The 19,478-nt window shown below is 39.5% G+C and overlaps 1 protein-coding gene across 1 annotated transcript in view; it reads right to left on the reverse strand.

The window, feature by feature from the left end:
* Positions 1-19,478, reverse strand: part of frem1b (Fras1 related extracellular matrix 1b) — a 188,316-nt gene that overhangs the window by 141,377 nt on the left and 27,461 nt on the right. Inside the window, exons 2-5 of the mRNA XM_020530931.2 lie at positions 18,933-19,463; positions 15,946-16,040; positions 10,394-10,695; positions 9,934-10,133 (exon numbers count right to left, since the gene is read on the reverse strand). Coding sequence (XP_020386520.2) covers positions 9,934-10,133; positions 10,394-10,695; positions 15,946-16,040; positions 18,933-19,154 — 819 coding nt within the window. The 5' untranslated portion in view covers positions 19,155-19,463. The remainder of the gene's footprint in view (positions 1-9,933; positions 10,134-10,393; positions 10,696-15,945; positions 16,041-18,932; positions 19,464-19,478) is intronic.

Here is a 19,478-nt window from a genome sequence, read left to right on the forward strand (position 1 = left end):
GAAAGCTGACACTTCGGGGCCTAGACCGATGATGAAGGGTCTAGGCCCGAAACGTCAGCTTTCCTGCTCCTATGATGTTGCTTGGCCTGCTGTGTTCATCCAGCTCTACACCTTGTTACCCCTTACATACTGCCTTTGCTTAACAAAGAATGATCTATTTCAGATTTAAAATGAACAATTGATTCGGCATGTAATATTATTTGTTCAAGGGAGTTCCAAACCTCTACCACCTTTTGTTTGTAGAAATGCTTCCGAACATCATTCCTGAATGGTCTTTCCCTAAAACTTAGACTATGCCCCCTAGTTCTAGAATCCCAACCAATGGAAATAGTTTATTTCTATCTATCCAGTCTTTTCCTCTTAACATCTTGAGAACTTTGGTCAGATCACTCCTTGTAAATTCTACAGAAAACAGGTCTAATTTGCATTATCTGGCCTCATAGTCCAGATGTCATTTTTGTAAACTTATGTTGTACACCCGCTGAGTCCAATATATCCTTCCTAAGCTGTGGTGCCCAGATCTGTGTGCTATCTTCTGCTAGAAGTGCTGAATGGATGATCCATTTAGCTTTCTCCTGAGAACCCCACCATCAATCATGCCAGGCTTCAGTCAAGTTGATTCTCTCCATGTCTTATCAAGAAACAGTTGAGAAAATGGGAAAATAAAGATCAGGGATGTAAATAATCGCTCAGCTGTAGTGCTGAAATCCTGAGTTCTAGAACTAGCCATATCCCTGGCCAAAATATTCCAGTATCTACAGGGATCTACAGGACAGGGAGGGAAGGTGGTGCCATAGTGGTAATGTCACTTTACTAGTAATTCAGAGAGCTAGTCTAATCCTCTGTAACGTTAGTTCAAATCCACCACGGTAGGTGGTGAAATTTGAATTTAAAAGTTGGTTGAAAACTAAGCTAGTATAATGGAAGCCATGGAACTAGTCATAAAAATCCACTTGGTTCACCAATGTTCTTTAGGGATGGCAGTTAACCACGGTTACCTGGTCTTGCTTTCATATGACTCCAAACCAATAGCAATGAATTGTACAAATTCTAATCAAAATAATAAAATCTGCATCAACATAGGTGCCAGAAATGACCAGGGCAAAATCAGCCCATCAATCTTGCAAAGTCCTCCATACTATCATCTGGGGAGGTATGCCAACACTGGGAGTTTCCTCAAAGTCAAACCAAACCACAACCTGACATTATCTATAAAGTATGCTTTTGAGGATGATTATGAACCAGACACCAAAAACTTCATCGTTATATATTACCTGTCACTATGGCAAGACAGACAGACTGGAGATGGTGATAAACAGTCAGGAAAGAGTTGCTCTTGAAATGAGCAGGGCATTGTGGCTCAGTGGTTAGCACTGCTGCCTTACAGCACCAGGGACCTGGGTTCAATTCCACCCTTGGGCGATGGTCTGTATGGAGTTTGCACAATCTCCCTGTGTCTGTGTGGGTTTCCTCTGGGTGCTCTGGTTTCCTCCCACAGTCCAAAGACGTGCAGGCTAGGTGGGTTGGACGTGCTAAATTGGCTGTAGTGTTCAGGGATGTGTAAATTAGGTGGGTTATAGGGGGATGGTTCTGGGTGGGGTACCCTGAGGGTCGGTTTGGAATTGTTGGGTCAAAGGGCCTGTTTCCACACGGTAGGGATTCTACGATTCTATGAAATCGTCAATGCTAACTTAATCCCATGAAGTCTCATTACATCAGGTCAAACCTGGGCTATGAAAATGTCTGTTGATTATACCTTTTGCTCTGCTCAATTGATGAATCAGTTCTCCATCATCTGGACCATCCCTTGGAAGAAGTGGTGCAGGTGACATGGGCACAGAATCTACTCGGGGTGGAAGTCTTCAATGTCTATTACTAGGAGTGGCTCAGTGGCACTGCCACAAACCAAGCTGGCTAAGTGTTAAAGTAATTCCCAGCTGGACTGGATTCACAGCAGATTGGGAAGGAACCAATAAGAGGGAAAAATGTACTTGACCTTGTTCTCATTAATTGCTCTGTAGATTGCAGATACATCCATCCTTGACAGTTTTAGCAGGAGTGAGCACTATTAAATAATAGTGGAGATGGAATCTTACCTTCACATTGAGGATTCTGTTCATTGGGTTACATGTCACTACCAATCCTGTTAAGCCGTCAGATGTTGAACAGCTCTAGCTGCTCAAAACTAGGCAACTATGAGGTTGTTTGTTTGTTATTGTTTGCTTCTTTGAAACTTGCAAAGGGATATTTTGGGATGAATGGGATTTTATTTTTACTGTGTTTAAAATTCTGAATTTGTATTCAGTAAATAGCTTGAATTATTCTATTATTTTTCTTTAGTTTATAAACTTCTTTTTATTCTAAAATCTGCAACATGAGTGTTTATGTTTTAGTAAGAGACAACTTTGTTAAAACCAAAACAAAACTATCAAACCAAGTTTCAGTTAGGGGGTTTGACTTGTATAACACCAGCTGGGATCAATGTAGCCCCATTGTGCAACAATCATCATCCAGAAGTGCTGCGTGAAAGATCCATCTCAAACTCCTCCAGAGGGCCCAGCACTATCTGAAGATGCCTGTTTATTTCACTCCATGACAGATGAAGAAACAGCTACACTAAAAGGACAGCTGCAGTTCATAAAGACAGAATATCACTACCTTCTCGAGGAATGGGAAATAAATGCTGGCTTAGCCAGTGATGCCCACATTTCCTGAATAATCAAAAAACATAAACAAAAGCAAAAGAAATGTCTGGCATATCCCACAATCTACCATTATCATCAAGCTGAGAGATCAACCTTTGGTCAATTGAAAGTGCAGTAAGGCTTTCCAGAAGCATTGCCAGGCAGACTGAAAAATGAGGTGTTAGCCTGCTAAAGCTACAACAGAGGACTATTTGCATGTGAAACAAAAGCAACTTGTAAAGACAGGGCTAAGTATTCCCACTACCTAATGGCTGAGACCTAAGCCCTGCAGTCCTGTCACATCAAGTCATAGCTGACTGAAGGTGGACAGTTAAGCAACTAACAGGAGATGGGTGCTTCACAAATTTTTCCAACCCTCAATGATGGGGAAGCTGAGCACATCTGTACAAAAAGACAAGGCTGAAACATTTACACACATCTTTAACCAGAATTGCTGAATAGATGATCCATATCTGCCTCCTACATGATTATGGAAGTTCCTCAGTGGTGTTCTAGGCTTAATCATCTTCAGCAGCTTCAGGGGTCTTCTCTCCACCACAATATGTCAAATGTGGTGATGTTCACTGATGATTGCAGTGTTCTATCCTCTTCATAATGCAGCAGATACTGAAGCAGTCTGTGCACAATGCATTAAGACCTGGATAATGTTGAGGTTTGGCCTGATAAGTAGCAAGTAATATTCATACCACACCAGTTTCAGAACATCTCTCCTTGACATTTATTGAAATTATCATTGCTAAATCTCCTACCGTCAATATTCTGGGGAGCACCATTGATCAGAAACCTAACTAGCCCAACCACCACATCTACAAGAGTAGGTCAAGGTTTGGAACTTCTTACCTTTACAAAGCCTGTCTGCAATCTACAAGGCACCATTCAATAGTATGATTGAATATTCTCCCCATGCCTGGATGAACACAGCTCCAAAAGCACTATGGATACTCAATATCATCTTGGATAAAACAGCTTGCATGATTGGCACTTAAATTTTCATTCCTTTTAACACAAAAACACAGTGAGACCTAGAATCTGCATTACAACAAATTACCAAGGCTCCTTCAACAGCATTTTCTAAGCCAACTACCACTGTTGCATTCTTGTGCTGTTTTCCCTAATACAGGATTACTTTCACTTGGAATTAGTGAGTGACATAGATTCAATTTATTTGAAAACCTCTGAAGAAAGGTGATTGAATATGGATAAAATTATTTACACTCTCTTACTCTTGCATGTAGCTGCCTGAGTCCATCATGGTTTTTGCTGAATAAGTGTCATCCTGGTTCCTAGCTCATTAGCATAATGCACTCAGTCAGCTCTTAAAACAGTAGCACAACATTCACTTCCAGCACTTCCAGTAAAAACTGAATGCAGTAAGAGTAAGAATGCATATCATTTGATAGTAGGAAAACTATTTACACCGAAATAAGTGTTAAAAATGTTCAGGTTTGAGAGTCTAAGAGTCTGTGACAATTTGTAGGTGGTACGACAATCCTTCCAGATTTCTCAATGGTATGACTTGCTGGAAATCTAGGCTTCACACTTGGGTGTCTTCAACTTCTGGATGTGCTTGTTGTTACAGTGTTGATTGTTGTCACAATGGTTTCCCGTACCCTCACTATCTGAGTGTACCTTTGTGCATGTTCTGTGCTTAGCCTACAGTACTGCACAGTTTCTGTTTCTCTTCATGGCAATTCCATTCGGTGTTGTGACTTTGTAGGATCCAGGCCCATTTTGGAAACCTCTGGAGGGTAACAATGATTCCTGTGTGGGATGTGTTTCTGACCTTCAGCCTTACACACAGATTAGGTAGTTCTGCACCTGTATATCGGTCATATACCATCATCATTCTCACTTGTTTTTCGAGAAGCTTGTTCTGTATTTCTGAGAACGTGTAACGGCTTGGCTGGGTTATTCTAAACGGCCTCTCAAACATGATCTTTGCTGGTGACATTAAACCCAAATATAGGAATGTAGGTGGAGCATAGCAATACAAAAATCCTGTTTTATTACCCTGCACATAAGTCCATAAGTGTTCTAACATGTGAACCATTCACTTGACAAGACCATTGGATCTGAGATAATGTGGAAAGGCTGTCATATGGTTTATGTCTCATTTGATACAGATCATAAAAGGTCTGCATATACTTTGTGGCCCATTGCCACATATTGAATAAACTGAATGTTGCACTGAACCATATCTGTCATGAACACACTTGAAGTGTCCTTTAACTGTTTCAGAATTATTCAGGTAGTCAGTGACTAGTGGAAATTTATCACCAAATGTTGTGAATAAATTTGTTGCAATCTTAGACCAAGGGACTGACAGAATCTAATGAGAATGCAGCGACCATAAGACCATAGGAATGGGAACAGTAGGCTATTCGGCCCCTCAAGCCTGCTCCAACATTCAGTAGGGTCATTTTTGATCTGACATTCCTCATGTCCACTTTCCTGTATTTTACTTGTAACCTTTGATTACCCTTCTGATCAAGAATCTATATATCTCAGCCTTAAATAAATGCAAGGACACTCTTCCCACAGCTCTCTGTGGCAATGAGTTGCAGAGACTCACAACTCTCTAAGACAATAAATTCCTCCTTATCTTGGTCTTAAATTAGCACCGCTTTATTTTGAAACTGTGCCTTCTGGTCCGAGACTCTCCCATAAGGGGAAACATCCGTTCAGTTTTTACCCTGTCAAACCCCTTAAGAATCCAACAAGTTTCAATTAGTTCATCCCTTATTCTTCAAAACTCCATTGAGTAGATTCCCAACCTGTTTAGCTTTTGCTCATAAGGCAGACCTTCCATACTGGGGATCATTTCAGTGAACCATCTGTGAACTGCCTCCAGTGAAATAAAATATTCCTTTTAATAAGGGGACAAAAACTGCTCACAGTATTCCAATCACTTGACCAGCACCTTGTACACTTGCAGTGAGACTGGAGTACTCTTATACTCAAACTCCCTTGAAATAAGGATCGACATTCCATTAGTCTTCCTGATTACCTGCTGCACATGTGTGTCAGCTTTCTGTGTTTTGTGAACAAGTCCCTTGTATTGCAGCTTTCTGCAGATTTTCTCCAGTTAAGGGTTTATGTTCTTTTTGCAACTTGCTTTTTCATTTATTTTTTGTATCATCTCCAAATTTGGCGACAGTACAATTGGATCCTTGCTCCAAGTCATTGATGAATATTAGAAACAGAGGAACCTTGTGTTGCTGTGATTTGTGACTTTGACACACATTGCAAATCTTCACTGTCTTCTTTATGTTACAGTCATGCCCTGGCCAATACACAACATCATGTGCCAGGTAACTTGTTCCCTCTATGCCAATATTTCCCTCTCATAGCTCTGACAATATATCTTGGTGAAGAGCTTTTGGTACAACAGTTGTTTCCCTTAGACAATTATATCTCTTGAGATACTTAATTAATCTTTGATGACCAAAAGCATCTGAGAGGATCTGGCAGCTCTTTTAACATGCCAGCCCATCACTCTAGATATTTTCTGACCAACCTGTTATGACACACATTTCCCAAGGATTTGTGATCAGTTTCCACAGTGAATTGTTCACTAAACAGGTATGTATGAATTTTGTCTTGTTGAATATGAGAGATAGTGTTTCATGCTGTTGGAATAATTGGATTGCAATAAATGTTTGTACCCAATGCAATTGGATTATCTTCTTGAATGATGCACACTCCTTGTCCTTTCTGAGATGCATCAACTTCCTCGTTCACTTTCTTCCTTGAGCCATGGTCCTGGAAGACACAAGTTTCTGCTGAAAATGCTCATTTGAGGGATTCAGACACACGTCAATTATCCTGTTGCCATATACAAGGAACATTTTTCTTAAGCCCTCTCTTACCCATGACACCTTGTTGGAAAGGTTTGGTATTAATGGTGTTTTGAAGTTAAAAATCCGAGCCATCTCTTCAGGTCTTCTTTGTCTTGGGAAGTGGGCATTTGTCTTACATATTCGACTTTGCATAGATGGATCTGTTTCTATTTGGTTGCATCCTGTTGTAGCCTTTAGTTATATCTCTGGAACCAGATTTTTCGCAGAGGTGAGATGGTGTTCTTTACACTGCCCACCTACTTCCTTACTTTCTGTATTCAGTCTATTGTGCCAATAATGGTAATCTCAACTAATTTTTGTCCAGCTGCAATTGTTTCGTTCTTTATACCTTCTTTAAGCAGTGATTTGACGTGACATCATGACCTTTTTTTTCCTCTAAGAGGTCATTTGGAAAGCTTTCAAACGGTTTGAAACTATAACCAGCTCCATTATCCATTCAGATAGCTCAGCCTCTGAAAAAGCAGTCCTTGCCCTGTTCTTAGCACCTATCAATGGACTAATCAACTGATTGTTGTGATAAAAAGAAAGTGCATGAGAAACTCAGCAGGTCTTGGGAGCATCTGTGGAGAGAAACAAGGTGCTACCATTTTCATTGGGCATGCTTGCCTTCATTGCTCAGTCCTTTGAGTATAGGAGTTGGGAAGTCATATTGAGGTTGTACAGGACATTGGTGAGGCCTATTCTGGAATATTGTGTCCAGTTCTGGTCGCCCAGTTATAGGAAGGATATTATTAAGCTGGAGATGGTTCAGAAGAGATTTATTAGGATGTTGCTGGGTACAGAAGGTTTGAGTTATAACGAAAGGCTAGATAGGCTGGGACTCTTCACTGGAGCATAGGAAATTGAGAGGTGACCTTATAGAAGTTTATAAAATAATGAGTGCTATAGATAGACTTAATGGTAGTTGTCTTTTCCCTAGGATGGGGGATTACAAGACAAGGGGGCACATTTTCAAGGTGAGAGGAGAGAGATCTAAAAAAGACATGAAGGGCAAATTTTTTACACAGGAACGTAGTTCTAATGGGATATCTATTGCTTTCCAATTCAACCTAGGGAAGTTGGTGATCATCTTCCTGATCTTTTCTATCTTTTACAAATGTTATTACTGTTGAAGAAACTTGCAATTGCAAAACCATAGTCTAATCTGTACAGAAATTCATCAATACAGCTGCTTTTTTTCACTTTTTAAAGATAATTCCTTGCACTCTTTTCAGCTATGGCTGGAGATTTGTTATTCTGCACAGTTAGTATCTTTTTCTGTAAGGCTGGCACTCAAGGTTTTGTCAACTGTGCAGCTTCTGCAGCACATTTTACAATCAACTCACCACCTGTATAGACCATTGATGTGGCCAGATCACAAAAGAAATGTCCTCTGTTCAACCAGTGACTTTTTGTCTCTTTGGGTGTCTTCAATTATGTCTGTTACCTACTATTTCCTCCCCACTTCAGCCATAAAAAAGGATATTCTGAGATGCTTTGCAAGTTTTTTTTCAAAGGTATTATTAATATTTGTCTCCAATATTTTTCACTTTTCCTTTAGATTTCATTGCATACAACTTTTCTTTCTCCCACAGTTTGGTATTTTCTGCACACATCCAGATTTTCCTTTGTTGGTGCTGAAGCGAAAAAATTAATATTTTCTGGAGCACAGCTAATGAAGGCTGAATACTAGAGAAATGACATAGGTATTCTTCGGGGTAATATCCTATATTCAACTTTTTTCAACCTGGAGTGAGACAATTGATGAAGATTGATATTTAAATGTATGCTAATAGCCACTTGTTTATTTTTAAATTATGGGCACTTTTTTGAAGCATATGGGAAATGTAACCAATGATAAAGGAATGATGGAACAGGTTTTCATGGTTGTAGAAATTTAGTGAAGAATGGAAGTTACAAAATAATCCATTGCTACAGAGACCATGGAGATAAGAGAAAATTGAAGGTTGAGTTACCATAGGAACCATCGGAACCATGGCTGAGACTGAGATGGGACACAAGGATGGGGGAATGGGATACATTAAGTTGAGAAGAAAACACTGAGCCGATAGCTTCTCCTAAAATAAAAAGGTATCTTGGATCATCAGGAGAAACTTATCCTCAGCAATGCTTGCATTTATTTTTGCTTTCTGAATCCAAGACTCAAAATTTGATTTAAACCTCAACAAGCTGCTTCATCAATCACCTTTTTCCCATTATAAGGTCAGAAATGGGCAAGTTCGCTGATCATTGCACAATGTTCAGCACCATTCACAATTCGTCAGATACTGAAGCATTCCATGACAAAATGCAACAAGACACGGACAATGTCCAAGCTGGGGCTGAGAAGTGGCAAGTAACATTTGTGCTATGCAAGTTCCTGGCAATGATCATCTCCAGTATGGGAGCATTTAACAATCACTCCTTCCCAAGTAATGGCGGAACCATGACTGAAGTCCCTATGATACAACTGAGAAACTCACTGGACTTCCCATTATAAATATTGTGGATTCAAGAACAGGTCAGAGGCTAGGAATCTTCAAGTTAGTAACTCTACTCCTGAATCCTGAAGCCTGCCCACCATGTACATGGCACAAGTTTAGAGTGTGATGGAATACTCCTTACTTACCTGTATGGGTGCAGCTCCAACAACAGTCAAAAAGTGTGACACCATTCAGGACAAAGCAGCTGTTTGATGGCATCATTTCCATTAGAATTCACTCCCTCCACCTCTGATGGTCAGTAGCAGCAATATGGACCGTCTATACAATACAAACATTTACCAAGGCTCCACAGACAGTACCTATCAAACCCACAACCACTACCAGAAAGAAGGCTGAGGGTTGCAAATCAATGGGAACAACACCACCTCCAAGTTCATCTCCAAGTTGTTCAACATGTTGACTTGGAAATAAATTACTGTTGCTTTACTGTCACTGGGTCAAAAAATTGGAACTCCCTCAAAACAACATTGTGGATGTATGTGCGTCAAATGGATTGTAGCAGTTAAGGAAGGCAGCTCACCACCAGCACATTCTCAAGGGCAATTAGGGATGGACAAGAAATACTGGCTTAACCACCAAAGCCCACTTTCCCTGTGTGAATAATAAAGAAAGTTAAAAGCAAGAGTGCAGTTTTGCATGATTGTCTTTATGAATCAAGGAACATATTCACTGAAAATGTTACCACAGAAGATTAAATTTATATTTACAATGGCATTATAGATTGTGTTTTGTAGAATGAGTGATTTGGATCTTACCTTTTATCATTTTGTGTATTCTTGTGCTCCTAAATATAACAGTTTAGTTATATTAAGCCACCACATAAGGCATTCACTAAATTTAAACATTTATTTGATCAATTTAAAATGTTTTTGATAAAATGGTTACCTGAAGGAGGAATCTGGTCCTTTCATCTCTGACTTCCACTCTAATTGGAATATAGTCAGTATCAGGAGATGGTGGACTGAGGTGTTGATATTTCAGCCCCATTGCTAGGAACTCTTCACAATTAGCCTTTAAGAACCGCACCTCCTTAACGCCAGTGAGGCAAGCCTTCTTGTTGGGACATGTAATTTTAGCCTGTCTTACTGAAGAAATGAAATTGTGAATAACACTTTGTGTACATACACTTTAAGCTTTATCATTACTGAATTGTTGGATTTATTGATGTGGCTAGAAGTAACCACTTCAAAATATTATTACTTGAATTTACATATCATTTCTATTAGATGTTTCCTGTATATCATCTTTATTTAATTACCATCTCTAAGTTATTAAACCAGCACAAATAAGTCTTTTACACTGTATAATGTTCTTCCATTTAAAATAAAACTAAATCAGAAAGTACCTTTTCTAACATTCTGCTTCAGTGCATCATCCCGTAACTGTCCTTGGCCACGAAAGCTTGGATCATCAACAATAAGCTGTCCGTGGGCTGGAACATTGCCCTCCATTGATAAAATCTTTACCGTACAAATTGTGTTTGCATTGTATTTGAAAGACACAACACTTTTGTCAATAGGATTTGATGTCCCATAAAACTCGTGAACCTGAAGGCCAACCAATCCAAGCTTGATTATACTGGATTTTGGTTCTGTAATTTGTACATTCAAAAGAAATGTTTCCATAAAGGTCTGAGATTCTGTGAATCTGGAAAGAAAAGAGAAAAATGACACATCCTGCATTCCTGCACATTTTCAGCCAGTTTTTTAAGCGTTGTTTAGCAGAGAGCCATGCATGTTTCAATTAGCTAACAGCAATAAATTTTAGTGCTTTAGCATTCAAATAAAATCTTAAATGATAACTGTAACGAAGGTTTATTTTTATGCATTAGGAATTACGCCAAAGAAAGTGTTGTGATTTGAACCTAGTTTCCAACAACAGCAATAGCATTCTAAATGTTAAAAATGGCATTTTAGCAAAACGTTAAAATGATGTCCTTTCATTCGCTTATGCTTTAGATTATTTTACTGATATTATTTTAAAAGCTCTGAATTATTGTTTAAAATATGCTATTGATTAACCTCAAGGCACTAAAAATATGCCATGAATAAATTTTGTGACTGGTGTGGTATTGACTCAAGCAAAGCAGTATCACTTGGCTTTGTTTGCTGGTATCTGTTAAGTGATGATAGCTCGATCAGTCATATGGTCACCAAATCTGGAGACAGTATTCCCAGGCTAAGGTTTCCAAAGATATCCATTAACATGTCTACTAAAGAATGCTCATCAACTTTGGACAAGGGACGAATTATCTTCAATAACTTCCAATGTTTTATAGCTTTACCACATGCAATCTTCAGGGTAACTGATAAAGAATAGTAATTGGACAGGAAGGCTTTTCTGAAAAATTGTAACATATGATAAGCCAACATTTTGGAGAGGAGAAGGGAGGAAATTGGAGGAAAAGTAGTAAATTATTGTGTCTGATAGATGTTACCATTGAAAGGAAGGACAGGTTAGGGAGGCGGGGACAAGCTGGGCTGGTTTTGGGATCACAAAGTCACAAGCTTCAAAATCTCCCCTCCCCCTACCGCATCCCAAAATCAGCCCAGCTTGTCCCAGCCTCCCTAACCTGTCCTTCCTCCCACCTATCCCCTCCTCCCACCTCAAGCCCCACTCCCATCTCCTACCTACTAGCCTCATCCCGCCCCCTTGACCTGTCCGTCCTCCCTGGACTGACCTATCCCCTCCCTAACTCCCCACCTACACTCACCTTTACTGGCTCCATCCCCACCTCTTTGACCTGTCTGTCTCCTCTCCACCTATCTTCTCTATCCATCTTCTATCCACCTCCCCCTCTCTCCCTATTTATTTCAGAACCCCCTTCCCCTCCCCCATTTCTGAAGAAGGGTCTAGGCCTAAACGTCAGCTTTCCTGCTCCTCTGATGCTGCTTGGCCTGCTGTGTTCATCCAGCTGTACACCTTGTTGTCTCAGATTCTCCAGCATCTGCAGTTCCTACTATCATTGAGCATAGGAGTTGGGATGTCATGTTGTGGCTGTACAGAACATTGGTGAGGCCACATTTGGAATACTGCATACAATTCTGGTTGCCCTTCAATAGGAAGGATGTTGTTTAACTTGAGAGGGTGCATAAAACATTTATAAGGATGTTGCTGGGTCTGGAGGGTTTGAGTTATATGGATGGGTGGAATAGGCAGGGGCTTTTCTCCCTGGAGGATCAAAGACTGAGGGGTGACCTTCAAGAGGTTTATAAATTCATGAGGGGCATGGATAGGGTGAATTGCCAAGGTCATTTTCGTAGGGTGGGGCAGTCCAAAACTAGAGGACACAGGTTTAAGGTGAGAGGGGAAAGCTTTTCATGCAGAGGGTGGTTTGTGTGTATAATGAGCTGCCAGAGGAAATTGTGGAGGCGGGTACAATTACAACATTTAAAAGGCACCTGGATGGGTATATGAATAGGAAGGGTTTAGAGGGATATGGGCCAAATGCTTTAAAATGGGACTAGATTAATTTAGGATATCTGGTCGGCTTTGACGAGTTGGACTGAAGTATCTGTTTCCATGCTGTTCAGCTCTATGACTCTATGACTCTAGAAATAACCATTCCTTGTAACTTATTTTTGTCAGGGTGAATATAATGCTACAAAGATGGGATGTCTGGTCAACTCAGATGAGTTGAACCGAAGGGTCTGTTTCTGTGCTGTATGACTATATAATTCTATAAGGACTGTGCAGTGATCACTCCTACCAATACTGTTATGGAGGTAAACAGGTACTTTGTTGACAATGAGGTGACATAGATTTTTTTCCTCAGGTTGGCTCCCTCAGGAGCTGCTTCAAACCCAATCTAGGTCATGACCATTGGGACTCGCTCAGCATGGTGCTGCTGAGCCACTATTGATGGCAGACATTGAAAAGTACCAATCCAGAGTACATTCTGCCACCATGCTACTCTGAGTGCTTCCTCCTAATGGTGTCCAACATGGAGGAAGCACTGACCCATCAACAGGGCATGGTGTTGGAATATGGTAGTCAGTTGGATGGTTCCTTGCATATGGTTGACCTTATGCCATGAGATTTAATGGAGTTTGGAATGGATATTGAGGTTTTCTAGGGCAAATGCCATTGAATACCAATGTGCTGCTACCTCTGGTGGGTCTATCCTGCCAGTGAGACTAGACATACCCAGGGTTCATGACGTTTGTGATAGAGCATTATTTTTATGACTCTGAGTATGACTACATCAGGCTGTAGATTAACTAATCCGTGAGACAGCTCTCCCAATTTTTGTACAATCCCCAAACAATGGTTTGCAGGATCGACAGGTCTGTGTTCACTGTTGTCATTTCTCTTGCATTCATTTGGTTGGACTTTATAGCAGTTTGAAACAACTGAGAGGTTTGCTAGGCCATTTCAGAAGACACTTAAGAGTGACCCATATTTCTGTAGGTCTGGAGAAACATGAAAACCAGAACAGGTAGGATGGCAGATTTCCTTCTGTAAAGGATGTTAGCAAATGAGGTAAGATTTTAAGATAATTGACAGTGGTTACATGTCACCATTCAAATAGCTTTTAAATCCAGATTTAATGCATTCAAATTTCACTATTTACCATGGTGGGACTCAAAGCCGTGTCTCCAGTCCATTAGCCTGGGCTCTGGATTACTAGTCCAGTGACATTACCACTACTGCACTACCTCCCCTCAACTACATCTTCACCACATCTCAAATTGCATCTAAATCTCCATAGATGCAATATAATGCAACAAATATAGGGAAACTCCAGGGTAAGGTATAAGACACTGAACTTAAAATATAGTAGATTGGAATGTTTGGGAACATCATGCTGTATTAAGAAGGTTTCTACAATGTTCTGACTTTAAAGGCCCTAAATGAGTTGAGGTCAAACAGTCCAATCAAGTTCCTAATGCGCGTTAGTCAGCAACAAAAAATGTTCCGAATTTTGGATTTATTTGAACATCCCATTCAAAAGCACTGCTAGGAGAAATAGAGAAACGTTATTGTAGCAAGCACCTCTTCTAAGACTGAAACTGAAATACATTGTTGGAGAAGTAATAATGAACACGTATTCCAGAAATAGTTCTGCTCCTAACTGAGCTGTTCCAATGCACTGAAAATCTGCATCATCATGAAAAGATGAAGAATTGCCCAGGCATCTCCTGACCAAAGTAAACAGGAGAAATCCAATCCAGCCAATTATTGTCCCATGAATCTGCTTTTGATCAAAATGGTGGAATGCAGTGTTGCTAAGTGGCACTTATGCAGCAATAACTGGTTTACTATTGCTCAGCTTGGCTTCCACCTGGACAGCTCATCTCCTGACGTCGTTATAAACTTTATCAAACTGTTGAACACATGAGTGAGTGAAGAATCATTTCCTTGAAATGAAGGCAATATTTGACTAAGTGTAGCATCAAGTAATTCTTTGAGATATATGGCTGGAGTCATACGTTGCAGAAAAAGTGTTGGTTGTGTTTGTTGGATGTGTCATTTCAACTTTCGGACATCACTGTAGGAATTCCTTAGGGTAGGTATTTTCAAATCAATCTGTTCAGACATGTTATTACACACCCCTTGAGCAAGTGGGACTTGAACCCAGACATCCTGGCTCAGAGATCGGGACACTACCACTGTGCCACAAGCGCCCTAGTTCCTCAGGATAGTGCCCTAGACTCCACTACCTTCAGCTGCTTCTTCAACAACTTTCCATCCATCATAAAGTCAGAAGTGGTGAGGTTTGGTGATGATTTAAAACCATTCATGGCTTTACAGAGACTGAAGCAGTGTGTGATCACATTCAACCGGAACTAGATGGCATTTATCCCTGGGCCAAGAGGAGGCATGAAACATTCATACCACGCAAGTGCCGTTAATGATTATCTCCAACAAGAGGGAATCAAAGAGGAAGTGATGATGAAGTGGTAATGTCATTGGACTAGTATTCAGATCCCTGGGAAAATAGTCTAGGAACACAGATTTGAATCCCAATGTGGCAAATGATGAAATGTTAATTCAGTAATAAATTCAAAACTGGTCTAGTGGCAACTGCATAACCATGGCCAATTCTTGTAACAATCCATCTGGTTCACTAATGTCCTTTAGGGAAGGGAATTTGCTATCCTTACCTGGTCTGGTCTACATGTCACTCTCAATCCACATCGACGAGTTTTACTCTTAACTGCCTCTGAACAAGTCACTCAGATCCAGGACAAGAATTACTGGCCCAGTCAGTGATGTCCTCATCACATGAATTAATAAAACAAAAGCCCCCTTTGATATTCAATAGCATTACCAGTGCTGAATTTCTAATCATCAACAACCCCAACAATTACCATTAATCAGAAATTTACCTGAACAACCATTGTGGCTACAAGAACAGGTCAGAGGTTAGAGATTATGTAGTGAGTAATTCACCTCCTAAATTCCCAATGTCTGTCCAATCTGCAATATGATGCAATACTCCCACCTTCCACTACCAGCTCTGTATTATTGCCTCTAAAGCTTTGCCACTCCCAATATTTGGCTGACTGGCCAATGGTTACCAAACTTGTCTCAGTCCCTTTTTTGAACAACAGTATAATATTTACAATCGTACCACAGCATATCTCTATAAATAAGGAAGATTGGCAGATTGTAGTTGAGTAACCACATTCAGGAAGCATTCAGATGAAAGCAGCTCACTTGAACAACATCTCAACTATTACCTTCAACATTCATCCATTTTGATACACCTATTTTGAAATTACACTTTACATATACACAATAGTGATAATATACCCTTTCCTCATCCATCTAAAAATGACTCCATTTCACACTTCACATAGCATGACAATTAAAACTTGTCTTTGTTGTAAAGTTGATTGAATAGGTTAACAGTTCATTCTATAGATAACGTATGATTATTATTTGGATTACCTATAGATCCTTAGCATCACATTATCTTCCTTCAGCAGAGGGCAGCCATTATGGGTGTACTTCACTTCATGAGGGAGGAAATGGCAGTCAAAAACCTGCTTGGAAAAATAGTCATTCATTAGTACTTTTTCTTTGTTTTGAATGTTTAATAAAATTATTCTTAACCTTTGTTCGTTATTATGACTTCTCCTGTTTCTGACTTCACTAAAGTGAAGTTTTGTCTTCACTAAACTTTTACTCTTCACATACCTATAAAAGTTTCTACAATTGGCTTTAATGTTCCCCGCAAGCTTACTTTCAGATTCCATTATCCCCCTTTTAATCAAGCTCTTTGTCCTCCTTTGCTGAAATCTAGTAAGTACGACGCAGTTGGGGCCTGTGGGCAGGCTGCCAGATTGATTAAATCTCTGATCTAACAGAAGCCAGCAGAAAAAATGGTTCACTAGCATTACCTTGAGTTTTTCTATACCATTTCATGGATTTTCCTACCACCTGCTGACACATATGAATCAAATCAAATACTTGGGGAGGGGTGGAATACATAAAAATCTATTGTAAAAATGGTAAAGAGAATTAACCTAAGTAACTCATGTAAGAACATATAAAAACATTCATCAATGTCTATGACAGGAAAAAAAAAATGCTCAGGGGGTTGTTGTTTAAGGGCTTTAGGACCATGGAGCAACTTCATAATGAGGTCTGAGGGAAGTTCACTCCAAAGCATAAATAGCACAGTGTGGGAAGAATTGGATAGAAAGAAGATAGGTCAAACCGGGAAATTATTAAAGTTCACAGAACAGAGTCTTACCAATGTAACATTGAGTTCAGAACCTGGGATCTCTCAGATTATAATGTATATAATATGCAATAGAGTTTTACAGAAAATGAAACTTGAAGACATTTCCTGACTTTGTCTTCCCCTTAACCACTCTGTCTTGAACACAATCTATCAGGGTTGGCCCTAATGCCTCACAACAAACGATAAATAATCCTGACTGACTGGAGCCCAAGCTCCCCAGACTGACTGCAGGCCAAGCTTAGAATGAGTTGGAGTCCATGTTCTGGACTGACTGGGATAAACCCTTGCTCCAATTATATTTCCTCTCATTCATAACTCATGGTTCCTGCCTTCTCAGACACTGTCCATCTCTGTTCCAGTGTTATGGTCATGCCTTTCAAACACTGCTACCCTGTCTTTACTGCTCTGGTGGTTCCATGTCCTTTAGCCAAAAAAAAATGTTCACCATATGTGCAATACCCTGCCTTTCAGCCATAAGCTGTCACGTTTATTGTTCATCAGTTGGTTTAAAATCATCCAGGCAGACAGCCTACCTTCCCTTTTGATATGTTGACTGGACTGGAGAATGTACAGTACAAGTGAAAGGAAGCTTCATTCAAAGCTGTGCTGTTAGAAGAAAAGGCAACAAGTACTTAACCCAAAGTACAGGATGAAGTGCCAGACACACGTCATCAATCCTGAAGTTAAGAATCCCCCATTATGGGGTAGGGAGTGCATTGCTCTATGTTATGGAAACAACATTATGTTCATACAGTCCTGTATAGACCAGGACATGGAGTAAATCAAAGATAAAGGGCTATTAAACAGTTGGTAATTCAGCAGTGTGACAACAAGAGTGATATTTGAGAGAGGAATCGAGTTGAAAGGAAGACAAGACCATTGTCTGATCACTGCAGAAGGAAGAAGGATGAAAACTGATGACTTCAAGATCCAGGCCTATAATTAACTCTGGTAACAGCAAGTTGTTTTGAGTGATTGCAAGCTTCATTCAAACCACAGAGCAGCTTATAGCTGAGAAATGTTAAATTGCAGTCAAATCACAGAGATAGTAATTTGTTTAAGCTTCAATCAATAATTGTAAAAGGGTTTTGTGTTCAATTCCATATAAATCAGAGGAAGACCTGTACCTGGGAGAGAATCTTCTGAGTTCAATAATTGAACAAATCTGACGTTGAGCCAATCTCTTGTTGTGTGTATTTTGTTTCACAATTTCTGCAGTACAAAAGCTATATTAAAGGGGATGTTGCGGGAACGGAAACCCTTACTCATTTCTTAACCATACCTTCTCAACTGCCAATAATTTGCTAAATATTATTGCCTCTAAAGCTTTGCCACCCCAATATTGGGCTGATTGGCCAATGGTTACCAAACTTGTCTCCGTCCCTTTTTTGAACAACAGTATAATATTTACAATCCTCCATACCCCGGCATATCTCTATAAATAAGGAAGGTTGGCAGACTGTAGTTGGAGTCTCTGCAATTTACATCTCTGCTTCTGTTGGTAATCTACGATGAAAGGTTCTCTACATTGGGAGCTATAAATCCTGTAATTGCTTTAACCTCTTTACTAATATTTAATCAACGCAATTTCTCCACTACCTCCTCCTGTGCTGGAGCATAGGCAGATTCTCTTCAGTGGAAGAGACGATATAAATTTCACCAGTATACCTTATAATTTTACTGTCACTTAGTGCCATCTATATACCAAATTATACTTTCTGTGGATGTACATGAGGTCAGCTGAGTGTTTTATATGAACTTAGAACTGAACTTGTGCCACTGGACTTTGTTTCTTCATTTCAGAAAGTTAACTATGTTCCATTAGTGAATTTGTCTAAATTAAAAGTCTGAAGATCCCTGTAGAAAGGATCATTGGTAATTCTAAATGAATACAGAAAGTGTAAAAATGTAATACAAATACATGCATTTTGTATCATTATTCACATAGTTTTAGTTTTAAAAAGTTTATAGGGCAATGCATTTACTAGAGGAAAGTGCTTTGAATAGAATCTTTCTTCACTAGATGTTAGAATTACAAAAAAATCAACTTCAGTACTTAAAATTGAAATTGTTTGACAAAATGCATGTAACCTGTTTTACATTAGAACATAATCAAAGAGACAGGTATGGGGTTATTTCAGCTTGATTTTTATATAATGTGGCATTTATGAGGTTTAAGATTACCTACCTGAGGAGTTAATTTTCCAACTCGTTGTGTTATAGGTTCATTCAATACAACCTCGACTTTGCAGGAGTCTTTGGTTTTGGAAATGTTGAATTGTAGGTCATTGTCTGTCACATATGTATGCTGCCCCCTACCAACTATAATCCCTCCATTCAGATAAACAAGTCCATCTGCTTCAGTATGTTGAATGTTGGAAATTATCAGTGTTAACAAATTTAGAAGCATCTTTATTCTAATAGACTTTTTTTGAACATATCATCCTTTGGAGTAATCAATATTAGATGAAAATAATGTTTGCATTTAGTAGGGGAATAAGCTTAAATTCAAAATGAAGCTCAAAAGCTGTAAGGCTTTCCCATTTTGTGCAGGTCAGATTGAGACAAGGTAACTTCCAGTTGTTATCCACATGCCTAAATAAAGTCCACCACAGGGTTTTTTTCTCTAATTTTCTTCACTCAGCAGTCACAGGGCTCCCATGTCCTGCACAATGCAAGGACTGTTTCTTTTGATTTCAACTTTCATGTGGATCTGTCTCTGTCAGTGAAATAA

The sequence above is a fragment of the Rhincodon typus genome, chromosome 10 (genome assembly GCF_021869965.1).
Source record: "Rhincodon typus isolate 14 chromosome 10, sRhiTyp1.1, whole genome shotgun sequence".
Lineage (NCBI taxonomy): Eukaryota > Metazoa > Chordata > Chondrichthyes > Orectolobiformes > Rhincodontidae > Rhincodon > Rhincodon typus.